At 59.3% G+C, this 25,493-nt stretch overlaps 1 protein-coding gene across 1 annotated transcript in view; it reads left to right on the top strand.

Annotated features, from left to right (window-relative positions):
- VAV2 (vav guanine nucleotide exchange factor 2) overlaps positions 1-25,493 on the top strand; it is a 160,295-nt gene that overhangs the window by 125,539 nt on the left and 9,263 nt on the right. The window contains 17 exon segments of the mRNA XM_038548841.1: positions 5,147-5,246; positions 6,197-6,292; positions 7,141-7,209; positions 8,711-8,797; positions 10,997-11,082; positions 11,819-11,951; positions 12,812-12,826; positions 13,664-13,773; positions 14,307-14,408; positions 14,769-14,857; positions 17,407-17,423; positions 18,164-18,185; positions 19,014-19,141; positions 20,344-20,418; positions 21,897-21,949; positions 23,168-23,284; positions 25,193-25,280. Of these exon segments, the coding sequence (XP_038404769.1) occupies positions 5,147-5,246; positions 6,197-6,292; positions 7,141-7,209; positions 8,711-8,797; positions 10,997-11,082; positions 11,819-11,951; positions 12,812-12,826; positions 13,664-13,773; positions 14,307-14,408; positions 14,769-14,857; positions 17,407-17,423; positions 18,164-18,185; positions 19,014-19,141; positions 20,344-20,418; positions 21,897-21,949; positions 23,168-23,284; positions 25,193-25,280 (1,387 nt within the window).

Below are 25,493 nucleotides of genomic sequence, written 5' to 3'. Positions count from 1 at the left end.
TCTAAAAAAGAAGGATGTTGCTGTCAGGAGGCCTCCATGAATCTGTTAGGTCGTTTGCTGCCAGCCCCTCTATAACTCCAGTGGATGGATGGTTAAGAGCTGCCTTCTGTGCCCTGAAATGTCCTGCAGGAGCCCAGCTGGGGAAGGACTGGGATTCTGGAAGCTTCTAAGTAGGTGTGAGGGGCAGCTATCAGGATGGTCTGGCTGCCTGGCTCTTCACGGAGCCTGGGCAGCCGTATCTCTAAAGCCAGAGACAAAGTCAGATGATGTGAGGGCCCGACAGGATGCCCGGTGCCCCAGGAGCGCCAGAGGACAGTGGTCCAGCCACTGGAGTAGTGAGGCCCATGGGCGACGATGCCCTGCCTTCTGTACCGGGGGTGGGGGGGGTGGGCTCTGGAGAAGGCACTGGAAAGTTCTGTCCCAGTGGCTCTTCCGCCTGGCTTTCATCAGAGGCACCTGGGAGCTTGTGAAGAATCCCAGTTCTAGGGTCAGGGGAGGCCCAGCAGTGGCTGCCTGGGAGCTTGGGTCCCTCTTGTCCTCACCTGCGGGGAGACTGTCAGGTGACCATCTGCTCTGCTCACGTGCCCTCCTGGTCAGGCAGCCCTTCCTGGGGCCAGATACAGGCACCTTGGCCAACGAGCCCCTGAAGGGACTTCCACTCTGTGCTGTATGGCCCCAGGCTAGGCTCCCTGAGCCGCTTTTTAGGGGCCACAGGCTGGGCCCCCGGGTGGCACGAGGGGCTGGATTGTCCAGGCACTGGCGGCTGGGAGCCCGCTGGCCGGCCCTGGGGGTGGGGGACAGGCGGCTCCCTGACCCTCCTGCTCCCCAGCAATGTTATGCTCTCACTGCCTGCAAGCTCGTCCCAAGGAGCAGGGGAGCCACCTCGGGCTAGAGCCTTGCTCAGGGGGCCAGGCCCTTGACGGGGGTCCACTTGGGGAGGGACCTGGCTGCATCTCATCAGAGTGCACGTGCCCAGTCCCTGCCGACTATCCCCATACCCGTCTTTGCTGCCCCTCCCCCTCCTCATTTCTGAGTCAGCACCTGCTGTCCTGAGGTTCATCTGCATACTGATTCCACAAGCATTTATAGAGTGCCTGCTGTGTACGGGACAGAAGCAGCTGTGCTCTCACTGGAAGGGGAGGGATGGGAAGCAAGTTCTCAGACCCAGGAGATGAGAGGAGGGGGTGCTGAGGACCAGGGTGGGAGGCAGCGAGCCCCACGGTGAGGGGAGCAGAAGCTGCTGGAAGGCTGCTGAGCAAAGCAGGAGCGGGACTGTTCGGGAGCTGGCGGAGGCCAGAGGAGCAGGTGTGAAGTGGGCCAAGAGGGGGTTACTTGAGGCGTGACTCAAGGCTTCTACGGGAGCCTAGAAGGCCAGGATGGGGATCTGATTTTTTTTTTTAAGATTTTATTTATTTATTCATGAGAGACACAGAGAGAGAGAGAGAGAGAGAGAGAGGGAGAGGCAGAGACACAGGCAGAGGGAGAAGCAGGCTCCATGCAGGGAGCCCGATGTGGGATTCGATCCCAGGACCCCGGGATCATTCCCTGGGCTGAAGGCAGGTGCCAAACCGCTGAGCCACCCAGGGATCCCCTAGATTTTTTTTTTTAATGAGGGCAGGAGGAAGCCACTGAGGGATTCCTGTGGCACAATCCCAGCAGCTCCTCACGGATGGAGGAAGGAGTAGCACCCAAGTGTGGCATGACCAGTGCCAAGGGGCAGAAGACCATCACCTCCCTCTCTTTGGAGCTAATGCTTGCATTAACACAGCCTCAGTCCTCAGACAAGGCAGATGCTCCTCTTAGGCTTGACCTGAGGGGCCAAGTCCCCCACAGTGAGAAGTGGGACTTGGGAAAGGCCTGCCTTTTGCAGATGTGGATGTAACAGGTCATGTGGTTTTTATCTGTGGCTGGGGTTGGCCACGCTGGGTCGGTGGGTTAGGCCAGAGGACCCCCTGGGGCACCAGCCATGGGACCTATGTGGCCCAGCGAGGAGGCAGGGCTCCAGCTCTTAGGAGGAGCTCCCTGGGGCTTTGTACAAGGGCTTCCGGGAAGGGCGGCCATCAGAACAGGATCGGAGGCCAGTCCCTGCCCCAGGACCCCTGAGCATCCAGAGAAAGGCTCTGCCACCACCGAGCACTTTGTGCCTGTGCTTTCTGGGTGCTCGGGGTGCGGGGCTGGGTGTTGCTGCCCTTGGGTTGTGCCTCCCGCCTGCAGGCCCGGATCTCAGGGAAGCTGGGCGATCCCCGTGAATGCACGCAGGGAGAGAGCCCCCCTGAGCCCCCCAGAAGGGTCTGCGCAGCCACCTTGTCTGCCTGGGCTGCTGGGTCCCTGTGACCGGGAGATCCTTCCGGTCCTCTCCCAGATGGGGAAATCAGGGATCTGAGCAGCCATGGTCCTGGTTTGTCCCTGTGGCCTGCGGCCTGTGGCCTGAGTCCGGGACCTGCTCTGGCCCTGTCCCCACTGTGTCCCTCCACCCCTCAGGGAACCGTGAGACTTTGGCGTTCAAGGATGAGGAACAAAGTGATGCGGCCAGGACTAGCAGGTCGCCCCCCACCCCGACAGATGCATCAAGGCCCCCCGTAGCAGGCCCCCAGTTGCGTGTTCAAGAGGTCATGCAACATAGTCCTTGTAGTCACGCACCAGACTTGTGTCCATACCTACTGGCTGTGAGCGAGGGATCTGGATGCCAGTGGTGCTCGCTCAGAGGACAGAATAGGGCACGCATGCATGCTGAGACGGCAGGAAGGCTTGTGTGGGGCAGGAACTCCGGACACACACTGTTGGGGGTGTCAGCACTGGGGTAAGAGTGTCGGCATCCCAGCCTCTGCCCTCCTGCAGGCGGCAGCTAGGCCCGGGTCGCCACCTCACCGCCCTGCCCGGGGCCTGGTGGCTGAGGCAGCCTGCTGTTTCCAGGGTCCTCCGGAGGCCTTGAACCATGAATGAAGTCCCTGGGTGTGTGTTGCTTTCCTTCCACGCGGTGGATAATTTTTCTCATCAGCACAAGATGTTTGGGGTCACAATTGAGGCAGCTCTCACTTCCTTGATGCCCTCCTTCCATTGGCTGAGAAGGGCCCGTGCATGGCCCACGCTGCCTGCACGCGGTGGGCCTGGAGCATGTAGATGGCGGTGGGCGGCCTGGGCACTCTGCTGTCTCAGCGCTGGGGCCCAAGTCAGGCTGTGGGCAGGGAGGGCAGTGCTCCCTTAGGGACCTCTAGGGGAGGAGCCTCCCTGCCTCTCCCAAGTGGTGGCCCATCCCTCTAGCCCCCGCTTGGCGCTCACGCGGCTTCTCCCCTCCGTGTCCCCACGTTCTTTCCTTCTGTCCTCGGTGGACTGGGAGCCCACTCTCACCTGGCACCATCCCTTCCACATCCTTACTGTAGGGTAAGGTCTCTGTACCTGCAGAGACCCTGCTTCCAAATGCAGTCACATTCTGAGGGTCAGCACGCATGCATTTGGGGGTCACTGGTCACCCCAACGGGCTGTCTCTGGTTGGTCAGCTGGGCCCCTCCTGCGGCTGCCCTCCCCTCTCAGGCCACCCACAGGGTCAGCAAGCGTGCACAAGGACTCAGTCCTGGGGTGGCCTGGGTCTCCAGCATGGAGGTCTGGAAGGCGGGTCTGGGGACCGCCCAGATGCACTTTGTGCCTGACCTTGCTGCTCCCATGCTGGGCGACCTTAGAAGTCATCACCCCTCAGAGCCTCAGGGTTGCCGTTCTAGAAGGTGGTGTTTGTGAGGACAGGCTGAGCTCAGGCATGAGTGTCCTCCTGTGGCCCTGCCTCTGTATGTCCATCGAGCTTTGTTCTCTAACCTGCCTGCTGGGAACAGCGGTGTGTGGTCATGGCCACTCAGCTATGGGGAAAGCCTCTGAGCAGGCCAGGCCTCCAGGCTGGATGCAGGGATGTGAGGACAAATGAGCCCCATCCCTGGAGCTCAGGGCTGGTGGGAGGGGTGGTGGCCCACTGCTGCCTCTTGCGTTGGACAGGCCTATGCCTGGAGGCTTCCCACCTGTCTCCTTGCTTTGCTGTCTTGCCTCGCTGAACCAGGGGACACAGTTGGAAGGGGAAAGGACACAGAGTTGGAAACAACGGGGCAGGGCTTTTGAAGGATGAGTAGAAGTTGGCTGGCCAGAGACAGGTGCAACTGCAGCGTTGGGTTTGGGGCAGGGAGTGTGCTGTGAGGAAAGCAGAGTTCGAACCCACTATGCATACACCTTGCCTGCCAGAAACCTGAAGACTGGGACTGATTGCTCCTCCCTTTATAAGTGGGTGAAGGAAGGGTCATGATGCTGTGTGTGAGGCACTAGGCAGGAGTGCTTCCTGTAGGTGGCGAGTGCGGCCATCATGCTTGTTGCAGCCTGCATCGTCCCCTGTGTGAGCCTCCCGGGGCTGACTCGGTAGCCAGGTGACTAGATTTTCAAAGATAAAGCATCAGTGTAGTGACCCAAGGCTGGAGAGCCCTGAACTCCTGGTGCCAGGGGGCCCCAGTCTGTGAAGTCGGCTGTGGGGGTCGGTCGTGTCCTGTTAAAGGGTGTGAGCCGCAGGAGAGAGGCGCACCCCCAGCACCCCCAGCACCTCCTGGGTGTGGAGCAGGGCATTGGGGCTGATGTCACCCTGCCCCGAGAGAAGGGTGGCTTGGGACCCAGGCAGAGCGTCCATGTCATGTGGAAGCAACGAGAGCTGACCCCCGGGGACCCCACCCCTGAAACGTTGGCAGGGGGGCCACCAACCCAGGCAAGCGCAGAGCCAGGATGGACCTCTGTGCTCAGCTCCTGCAGGAGGGAGTCTGAGCCTCCCTAGGGTCCCCCAGCCCTGGGGCAGCGGGGGCTTCTCTCCTGGCCGGTGCTGGCCTTTCCATGGGCAGGATGGGGGTGGTGCACTGAGAACCCCATTCCAAAGCCGGTCCTGACCTGAAGCAGAGCCAAAGAAGGGGGAGCTCTGTGGGTTCGGGAAGAGTAGGGGAGCCCCTGTCCCAGGGGAGAAGGCCGCCACATGGTAAGAGCAGACCCATGGAGCCCGTTAACGAGTGAAGAGCTGTCAGGGGGACAGACCCATTTGTTGTGCACCTGCTGTGCCTTCGCGGGGAACTAAGGGAGACCCCCGGAGGCCCCGTGTCTCATGAAGCCATGTGCACGCGTGCTCCCCGTCCAGGCTCCTGATCTATGGGGAGTACTGCAGCCACATGGAGCACGCCCAGAACACACTCAACCAGCTCCTCGCCAGCCGGGAGGACTTCCGACAGAAAGTCGAGGTAATGGGGGGTTCCCGGCTGGTCCCCCCACCATCCCTGTGTCCTCAGGGCTGTCGTGCATGGGTCCCCTGCTTGCCCACTTTGTGGGAAGGTGGATGGGAGGGTACTGACGGGACGGTTTCTGTAGATGTCTGCCTGTGTGATTTTTCTCCTTTTGGAGTAGAGGGTTGGGGGGAGGGAAGCAGGTGGAGGTCACCATCCCAGGCCTGAGTCCCTCAGGTGCAGCAGATGCAGACCCCTTGGGACACATCCAGCTTAGCAAGGGGCTGGGTCTGACCCCTGACCCTGGCCTATGAAGACTCCAGGGGGACCCCAGGGGACAGAGGTTTGCTGGAAGCCAAGGAGCCTCCCTCCCATCACCGTCCCCACCCCAGGGTCAGGTCAGGGCCAGGTCTCTGGCATTTGTCCAGTTGCCCGTGTGGGACCCATTCTTCATCCCCCTTGTCGGGGACAACTGAGCTGCTTCCTGAGGCTGCTTTTGGCCAGTCAAACCCTTTCCAGAGTGAATCATGGGGTAGGGTCTGCTCTGGCCTTGCTGGGGGGACGTGTCCCTTGGAGACGCACGATGCCCCCGTGTGTCCACGAAGTCAGTGGGGGAACCCCTGGTTCCTGACGGTGGCCCTGTCGTGGTGTGAGCTGGTGTCCCAAGGGTCCCCAGGCAGGCCCGGTCAGCGCCAAGCCAGGGGTGGCTCAGAATCCTAGAGCCCTTGAGTGCCCACTGCAGACCCCTGAGGCTACCCCTGCCACCTGCAGTTAAGCCCACACCTCTGCACACACCTGGTTTAGGAAGGGTCTGTGGGGAGCCAGGCCACGGAAGGACCGGACCCCTGGACCCCAGTTCAGGGCTGTGGTCTGCCCCACCCCCCCCACCCTGGCTGGGGGATGAGAGTGTTGGAGTCCAGTGCTCCCGGTGAGGTTCTCCATCCCCTGGCCGCTCCCCTGTTGCCCAGGAATGCACACTGAAGGTCCAGGATGGAAAGTTCAAGCTTCAAGACCTGCTCGTGGTCCCCATGCAGAGGGTGCTCAAATACCACCTCCTTCTGAAGGTGAGGTTGTGTGTGTGCTCCGTGGTGCTACTGGGGAACGGGAGTGGGGCTTGGCTGCCTCCAGGGGCAGGAGTGGGACCTGGATGTCCCCCATGAGACACAAGCAAGCAGCTCTGCATTTGCAGCCTGCGTGGCGTACTTTAGGAACGTTTGTCACAGTAAACGTACAAGGAGAAATGGGGATCGAAATCTGTAAGAGCCAAAAAATTGAGAGATGGAGACATGTCTTCAGGGCGCCCAGGGGGTTCCATCAGTGAAGCACCTGCCTTCCACTGAGGTCATGGTCCCCGGATCCTGGATCGAGCCTCGTGTTGGGCTCCCTGGTCAGCGGGGAGCCTGCCTCTCCCTCTCCCTCTGCCTCTCCTGCATGTTTGCTGTCTGTCAAATAAGTAAATAAAAAATTTAAAAAGGAAAGAAACCTGTCCTTAGACCAGGAGTAAGAGATGGCCTGTAGTCGATCACTGAGCCTGGTCTCTGAGCTGCCTGGTAGCCCGGTAGAAATGGAAATATCCTTCTGGGCGGACAGATGTCGGAAAGAGATGTGGCTCCTGCACAGCATGAGGCTCCTGCGTGAATCAGCCAGTCACCTGTTAGCCTGGTGCCTTGGTTTGGGCTGCATGTTGAAGTCCTCCCCATCACCCGCAAGACTTGGGGGGCCCCCGTCTCGAAGCTGTGTGTCACCTGGATGAGGGCTGTCTGTCTGTCTGGCTGTGTGTCTGGGTTGGGCAGTCGAGCCAGAGCCTGGGCCGGAGGGTGACTCTGTGCCCACGTCCTGTGCCCAGTGGGAGTGAGGTCGCAGGCCAGCACTTCCAAACGGTGACCCTGTGACTCCTCTCTCACACGTGCAGGAACTCCTGAGCCATTCCACTGACCGGCCCGAGAGGCAGCAGCTTAAAGAAGCGCTGGAAGCCATGCAGGTGGGTAAATCAAGGCAGGGGAGGGGCCAACTGTGTGTGCTTTGACTGGATTTGGGCCCGCTGACAAGCCTCGTTCTGTGACCACAGATGCAGTTTTCCTGGGAATACAACAGGCTGAGCAGGGGCGGGGGGAGGGGGCGGGGGGAGCCACCCCAGGGCGGAGAGGATGGGCTGAGGGGGCTTCCGGCACCCAAGGGTCCAGATCCCTGACCTTGCCTGTTTCCCTGGGCCTCCCTCCCTCCTGCTCTCTGGACCATCCTCCAGGGCTCTCGCCAGTTCCCAGGCACTGGACTCAGTCTGGGCCGTCTGGCCCTGTACTGCCCACTGCCAAGGCCTACGGCTTTGGCTCCTAAAATGCCCTCCCTACCCAGCCACATGTCCTCCTCTCCCCTCCTCCCCATGTCCATTGGAAGCCCACCCTGCAGGTAGGACCCAGAAGGAGAGCTCAGCTCATGCCCTCCTGTTGCTCTAAAGCCTTCTGTGGCTCCCCATTGCCCCCCCGAGTCAGGCTCAGGCTCCTTGTCCCAGCACACAGGCCTCCACCAACGCCTGTGCCTGGCTTCGCAGCTGTGTTTGTCCCTAATGCCCTAACTTCCAGGCAGGCTTGGCCACCTCTGGGCTCCCATATGTGCTCCATCCTTCCCTGTCTGTGCTGGCTCAGGCTGGACGTCCTCCTGGTCACCTGGCTGTGTCCCACACATGCTCGGTCTTTGCCAGGTGACCTTTCCTAGGAGAGTTGCCCCCTGCCCCCACAGTTCTGACCCTCAGGAGACAGCTGTGCTTGGATAATGCTGCCACCCCTTGGGTGCCCGTCGCTCCCTGATCTTGGTCACCCATGTCCCCAGCCCAGCTCAGTGCCCAGCACAGGGTGGGTCCCCTCAGCACTGCAGCTGGGTGGGGGGAGACAGTGTCCCCAGCACCTCCAGGGGGAGTGCTGACCTCTGCACCCTCTTGGATAAGCTCCTTCCATCTCTCCTGCTGGGAGATGGACCCAGTGGGGTCTCCAGAACCCGGCTTGGGGTCTCCGGTACCCAGTGCTGGCTGTCTAGATCGCCACAGGCACCGCCCCCTGGTGGCCGGTGGGAGGGCAGTGGCACATGGACCGCAGGGCTGGACGGCAGGCTCACCCCGCCCTGCGTGGCCCCTCAGGAATGGGGGACCTGCCTGCCGGATGCCCTCCTCCCCGAAGCCAAGAAGCAGGCTGGTCAAGTCTGGCTGGCGGTTTTCTTCTAGTCCAGTGGTCAAGTCTGGCTGGCGGTTTTCTTCTACTCCAGTCTAGAAGGGGTGACCAAGTGGGCAGCAAGAAGCTCTTTTAGGAGCTTGGGTTCTTGCCCACCACCACGTGCCGTTAGGGGTTGGTTTCACTTTCTGTGCCTCCGTTTACTTATGTGTCAGGGGGTTTTGGAGGCCTGCCCACTGTGCTGGCTGGTGGCAGGTGCTCTGAATGTGGATGGGGGTGGGGACCATCCTGCTGAGCCCTCCCCACCTCCATTGTTTTCAGGACTTAGCAATGTACATAAACGAAGTTAAACGGGACAAGGAGACCCTGAAGAAAATCAGCGAATTTCAGAGTTCTATAGAAAACTTGGTAAGTGTGGCTGGTTCCTATAGGGTGGAGGTTATGACCATATATACACATCTTAGAAATTACTTTCACCGTCTTGATATTCCATAAGCAGGCGGGTGAACCTGCTCCGTCTGGGTCTGGGAAGCAGGTGTAGACATGCACAGAGGTGGCCTGCTCCCCAAGGGGCAGGGTCTGGGAATGGTATTGACCCCCCTCCCACTTCCCACCCCCGGCCTGGACTGAGGACCCAAGGCTGTAGCTTCCCGGGGCGCCCCAAGACTCCTTGCCCACCCTCGGCTTGCTGTCCCCAAGAGGGGCAGTGGAGAGGGTTTGGCCCTTGGCAGGGCTGACACCTCACAGGACCCTCTCCTCGGCCTGGTTCCTCAGAGGCTCAGCCTTGGGGCTTTGGATGAGCCACTGAGTCCTGCCGGGAAGATGACATGGGCCATCCCAGAAAGCAGACGCTTCCTTGTCTGCCAACCTCTAGCAACTTCTCGAGAGATCTGCTAAATGTTTATTTTTTTTTTTTTTTTTTTTTTTTTTTTTTTAAATCTTTTTTTTTTTAATTTTTTATTTATTTATGATAGTCACACAGAGAGAGAGAGAGAGGCAGAGACACAGGCAGAGGGAGGAGCAGGCTCCATGCACCGGGAGCCCGATGTGGGATTCGATCCTGGGTCTCCAGGATCGCGCCCTGGGCCAAAGACAGGCGCTAAACCGCTGCGCCACCCAGGGATCCCCTGCTAAATGTTTAAATCAGGCTTTCTGTACCTCGACACTGTTGACCTTTGGAGCTGGGCCATTCCCTGTGGTGGGGTCCGTTCTGTGTGTTATAGGGTAATGAGCATCCTTGTCAGTGCACCCTGCACTCGGGGGTCCCCAACATTGCCAGATGCCCCCTGCATGCAGAGTTACCCTGGCTGAAAACCACTGGTTTATCCATAGATACTCTCACTGTCTGGCCCTTGAACTGGGAAGAGTCTGAGCAAGTCTCTTAGGGGCAAATTGACGCAGAAGCCATGGTGCTCAGGTTGACACCAGGTGCCCAGGTGTCCATTCCTCACCCACCAGAGTCAGAAGAGTCCAAGGCGGATACCTTTATGAACGTGTGGCAGGAGAATGTTCCTGATGCGTCGTCAAGTAAAGAAAAAAATTGCCAAACAGCATTACAACGCAACCCCATTTTTCTTTTCAGGAAGAGATAGAAATGCCTGAGTGCAGAGGTGCCCCAGCCCACTGGCCCTGGCGTTCATGCCTGGCAGGGGTTCTGGGGCTGGTAGGTTTTCCCCTGTGATAGATCCTTAATGCTTTCTAATAAGGGCTATAGGATGCAAGTTTTTTTTTTTAAGTTTTTATGTATGAATAATCATATTTCTTAAATAACAAAAAGAAGACCGTGGTGGCAGGCAGGGGTGGAGTGATCCTGTGGGCAGGATCCTGTGGGCTGGGCCTGTGCTCAGCCCACCAGAAGCGCGTAGCTGAGCAGAGTGCTCGTCCCATGTGTGTGGTGTGACTCCCGGGCTGTGCTCTCGGCCTGGGCCCAGCAGCTCCTGCAAAAAAATTCAGAAAACTCAGAAGCCACTGAGAACCATCCAATTGTGGCGCTATGGGCCCGGCTCCATGAATGTGCTGGAACGTTTCCTCCTCCCTTCCCCTGTCCGGGTAGGCCCTTCCTTTGCCAGCCACGCAGGGGACGTGTCAAGATGCACCCTCTCTGAATCAGGGCAGAGCAGAGGGACAGGCCAAACGGAAAATGAAATCTCAGCAGACCCTAGAGGGGTTTGCCTGCAAGCTTCCTCCCGTGGAGGACGCCCCGCTGGCAGGCTCCCTTGCCCCGCCTGCCCTCCCCGCCCTCCGGCTGATAGGCGCCGTTTGTTCTTGGGCTTGGTTTCCCAGGGTTGAGCGTCTGGCCCTTCCTACCAGGGCTCTGCTCTGGGCTCCACACAACAGCAGCCTGTCGCTGTCACCCGCGCCATCAATGGCTCCTTGTTGCCGCAGTGCTAAAGGGAGTGCTCGGCGAGGCTGGGGCAGGGCCCACTCCCCCCGCGCCCTGTCCTACCCCGACCTGCGGCCCCGGCCAGCAGCCACGACACCCTTCACCCCGTTCTGCCATCTGTGTCCACGGCCAGCAGGCCTGCCACCCTTCCATTCCCTGCAGGTGTGGGGCAGGCGGAGCTCTGCTCGAAGAGGGGGGCTCATGGGCTTGCCCTTTCTTTCCAGCAAGTAAAACTGGAGGAATATGGGAGGCCGAAGATCGATGGGGAACTGAAGGTCCGGTCCATAGTCAACCACACCAAGCAAGATAGGTGAGTGGACGGGCGGCCCCAGGCTGGGTGTGGCCCTTTGTCACCGGGCACCTGCTCCCCTTCCGCCTGGGAGCAGATTTTCCCAGGAGAGAGCTGCTGGCCCGCCCTGTGCTCTTTGGCTTCACTTGCTGCCTTCCTATCGGTGAGGCCACCCATGCCACATCGACCTGTGGCTGTCCTGCCCGTGGCGGGCACTGGGTGTGGCTGGGGGCCAGCCAGAAGCCCTGGCCTGCGAGCTCCTGGGCTCCCCGGAGCCAGCAGAGACAAGGCAGCCACCTGAGCTGTTGGCCGTGTGCCTGCAGGGGAGCATAGGTGACGAGGAAGGCTCCAGATGAGCCAGCATGGCCCCTGCCTGTCAGAGTCCTCCATGTGCACCTACACTGGGCAAGGCCTGGGCCTGTGGCTAGGGTCACGGTAGATATAGGGGTCCTGCCCCTACAGGGCTCCTGGTCTAGTGGGGGCTGGAGCATGGAGGCCTGAGGAGCCCATGTGAGTCTTGAGCCATGGAAGATGGGTAGCCAAAGAGGGCTTCCTGGAGGAATTATATGGAGCAGCTGAGACCTGTTGGGGCAGGAGGGTCAGAGTTGGCCCCTGAGCCAGGCAGAGGGGTGGGCTCAGCTTGGAGAGGGAGCAGCCGGCCTGCTGCCCGCCCCAGACACTCGCTGGAGGTCTCGGGGCCTCAGAGCACAGGGCCGTGGCTGTGCTGATAGGCCCCCCGCCCACACTGCTGGCCCAGGTACCTGTTCCTGTTCGACAAGGTGGTCATTGTCTGCAAGAGGAGAGGCTACAGCTATGAGCTCAAGGAAGTTATTGAGCTGCTCTTCCACAAGATGACCGATGACCCAATGAACAACAAGGACGTCAAGAAGGTGGGCCCTGGGCTGCCTGGTGGTGATGGCAGGGCCTTCTGGGGCTGAGGGAGGAGCCGTGGGGGTGCCCTGGGAACCCTGGGAGCCGGCATGGACATCAGCACCGGCCCCCACAGTGTGGCTCTGCAGTGTGAACAGGGCTTCCCATCCATCACCTCCTGTCACTCTATGCCAAGCCCAGCACTTCCTGGGCCCTTTGTGAGTCTTCCCTGAGGGTGGGCACCACTGGGATCACAGCCCCTGATGAGGGGCCTGCAGAGGGGCCTGGAGAGAGCCAGACCTCTGACCATGGCGGCCTGACTTCAGCCCTCACTGCCCCTGCAGGGGGAGGCCTGCCTGTGGGGGATTAGACAGTGATGTCCAGCCGGGACTAGGGCCGTGGGAGGGCGGGGCTAGAGATGCTGGGGCGGGGCCGGGGCCTCTAGGCGCGGGTTGGTGGGCGGCGGGGATCGTGGATGCTGCCACCCCCTCCTCTGGTTCAGTCCTGCTTCAGCAGAGGCTTCTGCAGCCCAGTGCTTAAGCACCTACTCTATGCACCCCTGGCTAGATTTGGGGGCCGGGAGCCCATATGATGTGAATCCCAGGCTCTGGACTTCAGAGTTTGGAATGTAGAATGTGGTACCACCTGGAAGAGCTACTTGGGGGTGAGCCACTCAAGCCCGCCCCATATCTGAAACAGCTCCCGAGGCTTGGGGCTGAGGGCACAGCCCCAGGGTCCCAGCCCTGGCACCTCTCCACTGGGAGGCAGAGCCCTGTCCCTGGCAAAGGCGGGTCCTGGGCTGTGACACCTGGTGCAGGGCCAGGCTGAGTCTCTTAATGATCTGTCTCCCCTTTTGCTCCCCTCTCCTCATGCCTTCTAGTCTCATGGGAAAATGGTAAGCACCTGAGTCCTGCTCCCTTGCCTTCCTGTCCTAAGGGCCCAGCTGGCCCTTTCCTTTCTGAGCCTGAGGCCTCCCTCCTGCCTCCCTCCCCCCCTTCTCTCCTCCCTCTCCCTCCCTCTTTCCTCCTCCTCCATCTCTCCTCCCCTCCCTCCCTCCCCATCCCTCCCTCCTCCCTCATTTTGTCCTCTCTCTCCTTCCTTCCTTTTCTCCTTCCGTCTCCCTCCCTCCCTCCCTTCCCTCCCTCCGCCCTACCCTCCTTTCCATCCCCCTTTCCCTCCCTCCTTCCTCCCTCATTTCCTCCTCTCTCCCTCCCTCCTTCCTTTCTCCCTACATCTTTTCCAACACAAATGGGCTCAGACTTTCCACACTCTTCTTCCCGGGCCCCCTAGAAAGCCCCTAGAGATGGCCAGTCCTGGCGGGTGCTCGGGGCAACTGTGGGCTGGCTCTGCTGTAGACTCCCCCAGCCCATGGCCTTCTCTGGCCTTTGGTTTGGGTTGGTTTCTGTTGTTTTACTTCAGAGCAGTGAGTGTTTTAGTCTCACGTTCAGGAACTGAAAGTGGGTAGCCTATGTCCTGGAGGGACCCTGGCCAGTTCTAGGTCCCTGGGGACCCAGCTCAAGCATTAGAACCAGCCCTGGCTGAGCCTGCAGAGAGTTCAGTTGAGGGCACAGCTAGGCGCGGGTGGAGAGGTGCCTGGGACATGTTAGAGGGGTGCACACACACATACATATGTGCACACAGGCGCAGATGAGCAAGTCCTTTACACCTGCACACGTGGTCCTTGTGCCTGAGGCCAGGCCAGCTGTAAGCCTGTCCCCTTCTCCTCCCACAGTGGTCCTACGGTTTCTATTTAATTCATCTTCAAGGAAAGCAGGGTTTCCAGTTTTTCTGCAAGACAGAAGACATGAAGCGGAAGTGGATGGAGCAGTTTGAGATGGCCATGTGAGTTTGGGGCTGGCAGCAGCGTGGGGGCCATAGGAGCCCCTCAGCCAGGGGCGATTTCAAAAACCCAGAGACTAAGACAGTGCACTGTCTGTTGAGATATTCAATCTCACGCTTGCATGCGGTGAAACCCCTAAGGGCACACTGGCTGTGTTGTGACAAATCCTACACCTGCCTACAAACCCTTGTCAGCGGTTGAGCATCTGCCCCGGCGTGATCCCGGTGTCCTGGGATCGATTCCTGCATCGGACTCCCCTCAGGGAGCCTGCTTCTCTCTCTGCCTCTGTGTGTCTCTCATGAATAAATAAATAAAATCTTAAAAAAAAAAAAAAAAGACATTGCCCCTTACCATCCTACCAGCAAGCTCTCGTGCTGGCAGGGCCCACCTGTAAAGCCCCCACTCAGGGCCTCAGGGCAGATACAGGCTGTGAGTCCCAGCCTCCTGACCTGCCCGGCCTGCTCCGCAGCCTGGCTGGCCCCCAGACAGACCCTGCTTCAGGGCAGCTCATGGAGTCTGGGCGTCTTTCCGACAGGTCAAACATCAAGCCAGACAAAGCCAACGCCAACCACCACAGTTTCCAGATGTACACATTTGACAAAACCACCAACTGCAAAGCCTGCAGGATGTTCCTCAGGTGAGGAGGCCCCTGCCCCTGCCCCTACCCACCTACCCTCAGGGGAGCCTGATGCTACATCTGCCCATGTCCCCCTCGCCCTGACCCTGACCCCGCCCCCACCCAGGCTGGCACTGTGCTGGGCCCAGAGGGACTGGGGAGTGTCCCTTCAGTGTCAGACCATCTGGGTCCACGGGTGTTCAAATCTAGCCGGGAGCGAGGGTGATCGTTCCTGTGGGTGCCTCGGACCTGCTAGTGGGGTGGCAGGGGGTCCTAGAGGCCCAGGGTTTTGAGGGCTGGGTGTATGGGACACATGGCAGGGCGGGCCTTGCCCTTGGCACGGTGCCCTCCTCACTGTCCCCCTCCCCTCCCCCTATGCAGGGGCACCTTCTACCAAGGGTACCTGTGCACCAAGTGTGGTGTCGGGGCACACAAGGAGTGTTTGGAAGTGACACCTCCCTGTAAGATCAGTGAGTATCGACCCCTGCCCTGCCCTGCCCACAGGACACAGACCTCCAGGGCTAATCCTCGGGGCCCCATGACCTGCTCTGAGCTAAGGGTCCCATGGCTCACAGCTGCCCCAGTACTTCCTCCTGGCCCGGCTACCTTCACACATCCGCCCTTCCTACCACCAAGACCCCACTGGGACAGGGGCCAGATGAGAAAACCAGAGCTCAGAGAAGAGAGACACCTGCCCTGGGTCACACAGCCCCAAGAGACCCAGCTGGTGGGCGCGTTCCCTGCCAAAGCCCTTCCTGCTCACTGGTGTGCTCCAGCGCTTCTCTCTGCCTCTGCATCCCCACCCCCCACCCCATTCTGCTTTTAAACTTGCAGAACCTCTACCCCAAAGTGAGCACAGAACGTTCTTGACAGTTGCATGGAGGTTTCCCATCACAGAAATGCCAGTTGTGACTGGTTCTCCTGCACCTTCTTTAGCCACAGCTACAGCCATGTTAGCAGGCGGTTTGTGTGCATACGTGCATACACACACTCACGGCACCTATGGGGCTCCCATGCTCTTCATGCCCGTTTGTCAGGGTGGAAGCTGAGGCTCAGTGGGAGGACCTGAGCCTGCCCGGCTGACATCTGGGCTGCCAAGGATCCTCTGGGAGATACATCTGGGTGAGCACCCAGCCTGCAGCAGCTGGACAGGCAGCCAGAAAGCCCGAGGCAGTTCTGAAGGTTCTGGACCTGCCATAGGCAGGGCGGGCTAAGCCCTGGATTGGGTGGGAACAGGTGCCACGCTTCATTCTACAGCATGAGCCTGGGACCAGGAGTGTCTTCTCTGCTCCCCACACTTCAGGTGGGCGCCCCAGATCCTCCCACACCCCCCTGAGATGGTCTGTTGCACTGTGTCCACACTCGAGGAAGCCGCACTCAGAGACAGGGTTAACTCACTCCATATAGATGGAAAAATCTATCAGGCCTGCTTGTCACTTTGAGATACCACCACCCAGAATAGATCTTGTCTGTTCTTCATTTGCTGTGACCTGGGAGGACCCCCTTGTCCAGCCACAGGCCAGATGCAGCCCCCTCTGCCCCACCAGCCTCCCCTGGGCTGGAAGCCCACGGGCCCAAAAGTGCCTTTTCAGCTTCGCCCATCGATACCGCCCTCTGGTGGCCGCGTCCCCTCACACAGGCGACGGGACAGGTCATATCTTTGGGCTTTTATTTTTTTCTGATTCTAAAAGAAATATGATTATTTACCAAAAACTTGGGGAGGAAAAAAAGAAAAGAGAAAAGAAAAGAAAGAAAAGAAAAGAAAAGAAAAGAAAAGAAAAGAAAAGAAAAGAAAAGAAAAGAAGGAAATAAATATCTCCCTGAACTTATCAAAAAATAACCAAAGGTGGTGTTTTGATACATTTCCTTTCAAGTATTCTATTTTAAGTATTCTATTTTAGAATTAATCTTTCTGGGTTTTTAGTGTTATGAGTATTAAGTACTCATTTCCCATAGAGAATTTGCAAAATGTAAAGAAAGGTAAAGGAGCAGATCATCAACTTGTGATTCCCCCAGACACAACCACGGTTACGTTCCCTCCCCCAGCACACACACCCCTCCCCCTGCTGCCCTGTCTCTTAGGTTTGTGTGCTTTTCATGGTGCCTGTAATTGGGGTCTCACCAGATGCGTGGTTTCGTATCTGTTGCAAGCCAGAGTTATCATGGGCATCTGCCCCATGTCATTATAGGCTCACACCAGGCACCTGGTTTTTTTCTGGAGAGTTCCGGGCTGGTCCCGCACTCCTGCCTTTCATGCTGTGCTTGGGCTCTGGGCAGTGCTCCTTCATCAGCTCCAGCTCGGGCTGTGCCCGTGGCCTGCAGCAGGACAGGTGTGTCCCAGGACAGCGCTGCCCACCCCGGAGAGCCCCTCCCCTGGGAAGCCTCGCTGTGTCTCACGTGTGGGCCCCAGGCATCGCTGTTCCTCCCACCCAAGTTCCACCGGGCTGGTAGTCTCTGTTCTGTAGGGGCTGTTGGAACTTGTCTGCCCAAAGCATCCTGCAACCATGAGTGTCAGATGGCGTTAAGGTCACATTAGCCATGCTTGTTAGCCACCGTGGTCCTTGCTTTGTCTGGTGGTGGGGTGGCGGCCCTGCTTGTCAGATGGCTGGGGCCCAGCCTGGCACTGCTTCCTTCCCCTGGGGCACCCCGAGGCAAGCAGAATCTTCGGGACATCTGATGAGCCGAGGTGCCCCGTGTCCATGAGCGAGCGTGCATCCTGACACCTCTTGTCGCCTGCCCATGGCAGGCATCTAAAATCGATCATGGAGGCTTTGCCGTTTGAGCCCACGCTGTGCCCAGGGATTTTAGGCAGCTGCCACCATTGGATCAGGGTTGGCCCACACAGGAAACATGCCTGCCAGTCTGTGTTTCCCATGGACAGCTGAAAGCCAGAGCTCAGAATTTGCCAGCAGAAGTACCTGAGAGACTCATAGTCACCAGCCGTGCTCGGGTGGGTGGAAGCCACAGGCCCTTGGTGCTGGTGGCTTGTCTGCTAACACCTCACGTGCTTCCTTTTCAGGTTCTCCTGCAGACCTGGTGAGTCCCCCAAACTGTCCCCTTCCCTCCATGCTGTGCCCTACGCAGCCCTGTTGTTCCTGATCTGACCACTGCTGGGGCCGCTGTCGGTCACCAGGGGCCTCCTTGGAAGTGGGTCCCCACGGAGAGCTGGCTGGAGGCCCCACCACATGTTACCTTAGCCTGGCTGCCCACCTGTTCTGTCTGCCTGGTGGCTTGTGGGTGCCCTGCTCTGTGATGTGCATACCCACCCACCTGCCCCCACCCCCCCAGCCTGATGTAGCTTAGAGCTCTCTGGCTAATTTAGAGAAGGTGTCCCCGAACCCACTTATGGAGTGTGGACATCATGTCTCGCCCCAGCTGTGGGGTCCAGCACTTACAGGGTGCTTACAAGGCCTTTTGTGTGGTACAAACACGCCCTCATGGAGGAGGAAAGACATAGCATTTAGTTGCATGCGGTAGGACGTGTCCCAGACATTGGTGACAAGCCCCAGGCTCAGAGCAGAGGGGCCCCAGGGCTGGCGTGGTCAGGGGCGGATGTCCTGGGGCTACAGAGTGGCACAAAGGCAGAGAGTGTAGATAATAGTGCGTGGGGGGATGTCACAGTGAGGCAGTGTCACAACTGCCCATGGGACTCGGATGTGTCCCTCTCCTCTCCCTACTTCCTGCCTGGACCCTTCTCTCTGGAGGGGGTCGGGGGGCAGGGCGTGTTGATGCCTGGGCAGCCCTCCCTGATCACTGGCCTGTCCTTGCCCTCACAGGATGCCTCTGGAGCAGGACCGGGTGAGTGTGTGGGACTTGGGCCCCCTCAGCTGCTGTCCGTGTCCACAGTCACTCTGGGAACCACCCTGACTGCCCAGCCGCACCCAGCCTTCTGGGCTCCAGGCTCCCAAGGCGTGTGTGGGCCCAGCATGCAGAGGGTCAGGGGCCCTTCCTGGGGGAGGGGGCTGCAGCCAGAGCCCCCACAGGATGGGCCTCAGAGAGCCACTGTGGCCACTTTGCCATTCTTCCCGTGTCCTCAGTCCCCCTGCTCTGTGCTGTGTGACAGGGACATGGCTTCTAACTGTTGGGGGTGGAAGACGTCACCAGCCGTGCAGTGTGAGTCATGCTGGGCCACCGTGGCCTGATGGTGAAGAAGCAAACCAGAGCCATGCTGCTGCCGGGGGACACCTGTGTCAGGGCCGGGCCTGGCAGACAGGGGCCTACATGGGTCAGAGCAGGGCTCAGGCCAGGGGCAGCCTGCAGATGCCTGGGGCACCCACCGGGACCCCCGTTTCAGCCCTTGGGCCACCTCAAGCAGCTGTGTGTGGCCTTAGCAAGTCCCTGGGCCTTGCTTGCCCCTAACCCCAGACTCTGCCTTGTGGGGGGTGTCCCCGTGTCCTGCCCCACACGGCTAACACTCAGTCCAGATCGGAAGGGCATCTGGAGGAAAACACGTGAAATGCCACTAAAATCAGCGGCCGCTGTTGTCACCAGTCCCTGAACCCATCGGTCCCATGGTTTACCCACAACATTTAGCAGGGACGTGAGGTGCCGAGGTCAGTGGTGGGCAGGCCACCGGCCAGCACCAAGCCACTGACTGAGGGGCCCCCTCCTGCCCTGTCCCCCCAGGTCCCAAGATGGTGGCTGTGCAGAATTACCATGGTAACCCTGCTCCCCCCGGGAAGCCCGTGCTGACCTTCCAGACGGGTGATGTGATCGAGCTGCTGCGAGGCGACCCTGAGTCTCAGTGGTGGGAGGTGGGTCCTGGGGTCGATGTCCCCCAGGCAGGGGTGGTCTGGGGGGGCGGGGGAAGCACCTGTCAGCAAGACCTGAGCTCCCTTGAAGCAGGAATTCTGGGGATCCCCACCCTGTGTTCCTCAGGCTGTTTGCTTTCATGGGAAGAATTGTCCTGCCGTGGTGCATCCTGCACCCCCACCCCCTGGCTCTGCTGCAGCCATGCTGTGCACACCCTCCTGCCTACCCTGCCCCCGTTCGGGCCAGCACTGTTATGAGGCCATCAGGCATCATGCTGGGCCCCTCCGGGGGCTGGTGTGGGGGATACCATGCCCAAGACCCTCCCCCACCTGCCCCCAAGAGGTGCCATCTGGTGGAGTGGAGGCAGGCGTGGACATAGACTGTGTCCTGTGATGGTTAACAGTTCTGAGGCCTGAAACCGATGGTTCTGTTAACAGGTTCACAGAGGTGGAGCCCTTCAGCACCCACCTGCCCCCTGGGCACCTGAGACCAACAGGGGTGGCCTTGACCTGCTTAGGGCGAATGTTTGTTGACCTTCCCATTACTGTTACTGCCGTCACTGTTGTTTTGTGATGGTGCTTATCACCGCGTGGGTATTTGTGGGTTTATGGTGTTAGACCCCACCTTCACATAACCAGAGATTCAGAAGGTGCAGAAGGGTGTCTGCAGCATAAAGTCTCTGTCCTGCTCTGACCCCAGCTGCCCGGATCCCCACCCCAGGTGTCACCAGAGCTGTGGGTCCCCAGTGGCCCCAAAAGAGGCTTTGCTGGCATGAAAGGGGGAGGCCGAGCAGCTGCCAGGAGGACTTCGTCGGGGGAGAGGGAGAGCAAAGCCCAGCCCCTGCAGACCCTCCCTGGCTGTCCAGGTTCCCTCGATCAGATCCCCCTGCCTCTTCCATTTGAGAAGTGCCTTGTTGATAAGAGGCCAGGCGAGTAGCTGGCCGTGGGGCTCTAACCCCAGCTCTGAGCATGACCTGAAGCTGCTTCTCTGGGCCTCGGTGTTCTCACCTGCAAAGTAGGGATGCCTCCCCCTTCCTACCCAGAGGTCATGGTCAGCGAGGCTATAGCAGGGAGTGGTGCCAACACACGCTGCTTGTAGGACCTGGTCTCACTCCATCCTTAGAATAAGCTGACCCTCATGGAAGTGCCCTGCCGTGCCCACTCCCACGGGCCAGGCCGGGACCCCATCATCTGTCTCCTTCCAGGGTCGTCTGGTGCAAACCAGGAAGTCAGGCTACTTTCCTAGCTCGTCAGTGAAGCCCTGCCCTGTGGATGGAAGGGTGAGCACTTTCCACAGAAGCTTCTGGAACACAGTGGCCGGGAGGCTGGGGATTCTGAGCGCTGTCTCCTCCCTCGGGGGGCGGGGGGTGTCTGGGCTTGTTCAGGATGTCCTTGCTGAGTGAGTGTGGTGAGCTGGCCCTGGAGCTGAGGCTGTGCCCAGAGAGCAGATAGGGGGGCAGGGGGTGCCCTCCTGTTTGAAGGGCTCAGCTGTATGGGTGCTGCATTTCCCCTGGTTTTAGAAACACAAAAATGGGCATTCCTGCAGCAATTATAATGGACAGAAGACTCCAAACTTTAAGGACTCTGTAAGGTCTTCTGGGGCTATTATACAGCCCCAGAGAGGAGAGAACTTCTCCCTAACAAGAATTCAGAGCTAGACGTCAGGATATTTAGAAAAAAGCCCTTTCATCCGAGTAGGGCTAGGATGGAGCAAATCTTCCTCTTTTACAAAAGGCATCAAGCAGTCAGCCATGAATAATTGAATTACCTCCACCCACACCCTAAAAAGGCATTTAGGCAGCCCCGGTGGCACAGCGGTTTATGGCACAGCAGTTTAGCGCCGCCTGCAGCCCAGGGCGTGATCCTGGAGACCCTGGATCGAGTCCCACGTCGGGCTCCCTGCATGGGGCCTGCTTCTCCCTCTGCCTGTGTCTCTGCCTCTCTCTCTCTCTCTCTCTATCTCTGTCTCTATGAATGAATAAATAAAATCTTTAAAAAAAAAAAGGCATTTAAAAGTGCTGGAGGGAAATTTCTCCAGAGGGAGCAGGAGGTGAGTCCAGTACGCAGCAAGAGCCATGGTCCACCCCGCAGGCCCTGCCTGGCCTCTGGCCCCACCTGCCAGCGTCAGGTGGACCAGCCAGCAGAGGAGGTGGCCTGGGGCAGGTCACCTCCCTGCCTTGGGCTTGTTTCCCCATCTACGTGGTGAATGGGGTGGGAGGGGATGGATAGGTAGTCTATGTGGCCGGCTGTGGCACAGTGGGGAGAGGTCAGGGTGGGGGCTCTGGATAGGGTGTGGCATGGAGTCCCCAGGGCTGCTCGGCCAGCGTGTGGCCCGCCACCTGGAGGACAGGCCACTGCCTGCAAACGACGCCTGCCCTGGAGGCCAGGAACCATCTGTAGCAAAGAACTCTAGCTGTAGGATGTGCTCTTGTCACTGCAGAGAAATCCCTGAGGCCTTTGGTCACCCCCTCCCCAGGGTTGTGTCCCTGTGCCTGCTACATATCCAGTGAAACCCATTGAACATCTACTCAGAGATGGTGGGTCCCAGCTGCCGCCCTCAGGGACCTCAGTCCAGTGGCCCCAGGGCCAAGTGGTGGTAGCTGGTGCTGGGCCCGAGGGTGAGGTGTTGGGTCAGGTACCAGGACACCGTGGTAGCCAGTGCTGGGCCTGAGGGTCAGGACGCTGATCACAGGCCCCCTCTGGCCCCACTTGAGGCAACCCTCGGGGGGATGTTAACCTGAACATTCTCTCCTGCCAGCCGCCCATCAGCCGGCCACCGTCCCGGGAGACCGACTACACAGCGTACCCCTGGTGAGTGGGTCAGTAGTGGGGGGCCCTGCAAGCCCGTGAGCAGGCTGGGTTGGGGGTCCCCAGGCTACCTCTTGCTTGTCTCCAGGGTGGCTGGGCTGTGGCTGGCCGTATGTCCCTGGGATCCTGGGGGAGTCTTCTCTACCCCAAGGCAGGTTTTCCCCATGATGAACGAAAACAGGCCATCAGGTGCGCTCTTTTTACACAAGCCTCATCGTATAAAATGTATGAAAAGTGGTATATTTGAGGCCAAATTTGCAATCGCAAGTCTACTCATGGAGTGGCTCAATGAGAACCGAGGCACTGTTGGGATTAATGAGAGCCTGTAGGTAGACATTCGAAGAATGAGTCACAGATATGGGTCAGCTGGGGGGCCCAGCTTTTATGGCCCTGCCTGCCTATCACCTGACTGCCTTGAAGAAGGACCGGCCTTGGTGGTTGTAGCTCCCATGTTCCACGCCCTGGTGGTGGCCACAGAGCAATGGGCAGCTTAAGTGCCGTAAGCCCCTGCCCCAGGCATAGCTGGCCTCAGGGTGTTCAGCTGGGGGCTCATCCCTGGCCCCCCGGTGTCCCGGCTACCCTGGGCCGGGTCTCTCCCTCCAGGTCAGAGATGCCCTGGATCCATCTGCCTGTACCCTTCACCCCGCACTCGTGCTCAGGCTCACAGGTCCAGGCCTGGCCTGTGATTTGCATTTGACGGAGTGACAGCTTCCGTCTCCTGGTGTAGATTCTGTCTCCGTTGCATGTTGTTTGTGAAAGTCCCCAGTTGGTCTGACGGGGCGAGGCCAGGTCTGTTTGGTGGGTGGTGGTAGGGGCTCACCTGGCTGTCTCGGGCTGGGCTCCCCTTCGGTGAAGGGGCATCTGCCTGTCTGTCCAAAACCTGTTAACAGAGATGGCAGCAGGCTCCCGTGTGTCACAGCAGAAGTAAAAACTCTGCGTGAGAGTTTTTATCTCTTATGTGCTCTTCAACAGTGAAAACTTAGAAATTTGCCTTAATGCTTATGTGACGCTGAGCACCTCCTGGAGGCCGGGTTCTGTAGAAAACACGTCGGGGCCAGGCTGAGACCCGGGGTCCTTATTCCTCCCCATGACGTTCCCCTGCCCACATGCTCCTCCCCAGAGGCTCACTGCGCCGGTCAGCGCTGTCACAGAGGCCTGGGTGTCCTGGGGGGGAGGGGGGGTGGCACCAGTGTTAACCTCCTGCTTCATCCCACCTGCTAGGTTTGCAGGCAACATGGAGAGGCAGCAGACAGACAACCTGCTCAAATCACATGCCAGCGGGACCTACCTAATCAGGGAGCGGCCGGCCGAGGCAGAGCGCTTTGCCATAAGCATCAAGTACGTGGTGGTGACGGGGTCAGGGTGACCTCTCCCCCAGGGCCACTCTGAACCACGAGCCCACATCCTCCTAGAATCCTGTGCTTGTTGGCTCGGGGGTGCCCATGAACATTATTGCCCAGAGCAGGACACTTCTGAGATGAAAGGGTGTCAGTGGGTCTGCCCGGCACGGCCAGCCGGGGACATGTGTGCATGCTCTGCCCAAAGCCACCAGGTAGGGTTGGTCCCCTGTTTTCCCGGTTCAGGGGACCACACAAGCGCAGGTGCCAGAGTGGGGCAGGGCTGCTAGAAGAGGTTGGGGACTTCCCAGCAGCCCCGCTGGTGGGCATTGGAGTAAATGGGAAGGTTACTCTACCATGGGTTTGTGGCTTCAGTCAGGGGCCTTTGGTCTGGGTGTCCTCCTGCCCAGAAGAAGCCCCCTTGTACATCCGCCACCACCCCTGATGGTTCTTGGTCACTGTTGGCATAGGATGCCCACTAGACATCCTGGGTCAGTTCCTGACAGCCCATAGGCTGGCAAATAGTGGAGTCTACCTGCGGGGTCTCCAGGGGGCCCCACAAATGCTTAGAGCCTGAAACCAGCCCTCTGGCTCTAAAGTACTGAGAGCTGAGAACAGCATGGGAAGTGACCAGTGTCCAGTGCAGTAGCTGGACATGGCCCAGGGGCTGGGTATGCAGGGCCTGTTCCCCAGCAGAGGTTACCTACCGCATACCTGCTGTGGGCAGGGGGGAGCGTTGTAAGCATTGACAGCACAGTGGGCTCTGACAGTCTTGGTCAGGTGCTGGGAGGATGTGGAAGGTGGGCACGTGGCTGATCAGCGGTGGAGGCAGCAGGCCAGCAGTGAGCAGTGAGTGGCAGAGATGTCATTCTCCTGATGGGAGTTCATGCAGCACCTTCTGTGTGCCTGGGCTGCAGGGCTCCTCAGTGGGGCTGAGACTGGCCCGGGGGGCTTGGGGTGGGGTGAATATCCCCCCCTACCTCTGCATCTGGCTGACCTTAAATCCCAGAGAAACAGCAGCTGGTCTACAAAGGACCCCCCCAGGAGAGGACGCTGGCTGGCCGGCATTTGATTAATTGCCAGCTATTTGTTCCGCTAACAGATATCCAGTTGTTAAACTAGCCTTGCATTCCTGGATCGTCGCATTTGGTGTGGTGTAAATGTTTGGTTTATACAGGCAGACACGTGAGGAGAGATTGGGTTGGCTGGTGATTTGCTGAGGACTTTCTTATCTATAGTTGTAACAGTTGCTGATGTGCTTCCTTGTCCTGTGATGTCTTTGGCTTTGGTACCAGCCGGCAGAGGGCCGGAGTGGAATGTGGGGAGGAGGGGGGTGTGGGGAGGCTCTCCAGCGAGGTCACATTTGAACTGAGCCCCGAGGACGCAAGCCCAGGAGGTGAGGATGGCAGAGGGGCAGCCCTGGCAGGCTTGTGCGTGGCCAGTCTGGGGATGCCCATCAGCCGGAGTGGACGGTGTGGGGGAGAGTATTAGGGGACCGTGTTGGAGCCAGCTGGGGCTGTTTCCCTGGGGCGTTGGGCCAGGGCCAGACCCTTGATTTACAAACCAAGCTGTGGAGGTCTCAGCAGGTGGTGGGAAACGGGGAGGAGGAGGAAGGTGTCCTCAGTGCAGAGAAGAGGATGAGCAGAATCCCGGGACAGGAGGTCTCCGAGGGCTGGATGGAGCTGTGGGGTTTGGGGCCTGGGGTCCTACAGGCTGACCCCAGAGTTTGGGCTTCAAATAAACAACGTTGGACCGACAGGTGGCAGGCAGCAGGAAAGAGACTCAGGCTGGGGTAAGAGGGCGAGGGCAGCGGTCTTAGCTCCAGCAGACAGGTTATAAGCCTGGACCCCAAGGCCAGAGAGGCCACGTGGCCCAAGAGTGACCTCCCAGGCCCGCACACTTTGCCCAGGTTCAACGACGAGGTGAAGCACATCAAGGTGGTGGAGAAAGACAGCTGGATCCACATCACAGAAGCGAAGAAATTTGAAAGCCTCTTGGTATGTGATCCTGCGGCTTCTGTGTCCTGGTTCTGAGGCATCAGAAAAGGGCCCTGGGGTCCCACCGACGCCATACCAAGGAGAAGCAGCTCCGGCACCCCACTCCCCGAAGGCCACGCTCAGAGAGGGCCAAGAGGCCGCCAGGGCTTCTGCGTGGCTGGGGAGGAGATCCAGGGAGGTGGGCGTGGCAGGCACCTCGTGACAGCCCCCACG

Source organism: Canis lupus, chromosome 9 (genome assembly GCF_011100685.1).
Source record: "Canis lupus familiaris isolate Mischka breed German Shepherd chromosome 9, alternate assembly UU_Cfam_GSD_1.0, whole genome shotgun sequence".
Classification (NCBI taxonomy): Eukaryota; Metazoa; Chordata; class Mammalia; order Carnivora; family Canidae; genus Canis; species Canis lupus.
The sequence above is the reverse complement of the archived record's forward strand: the minus strand, read 5'-3'. Positions and strand labels throughout refer to the sequence as shown.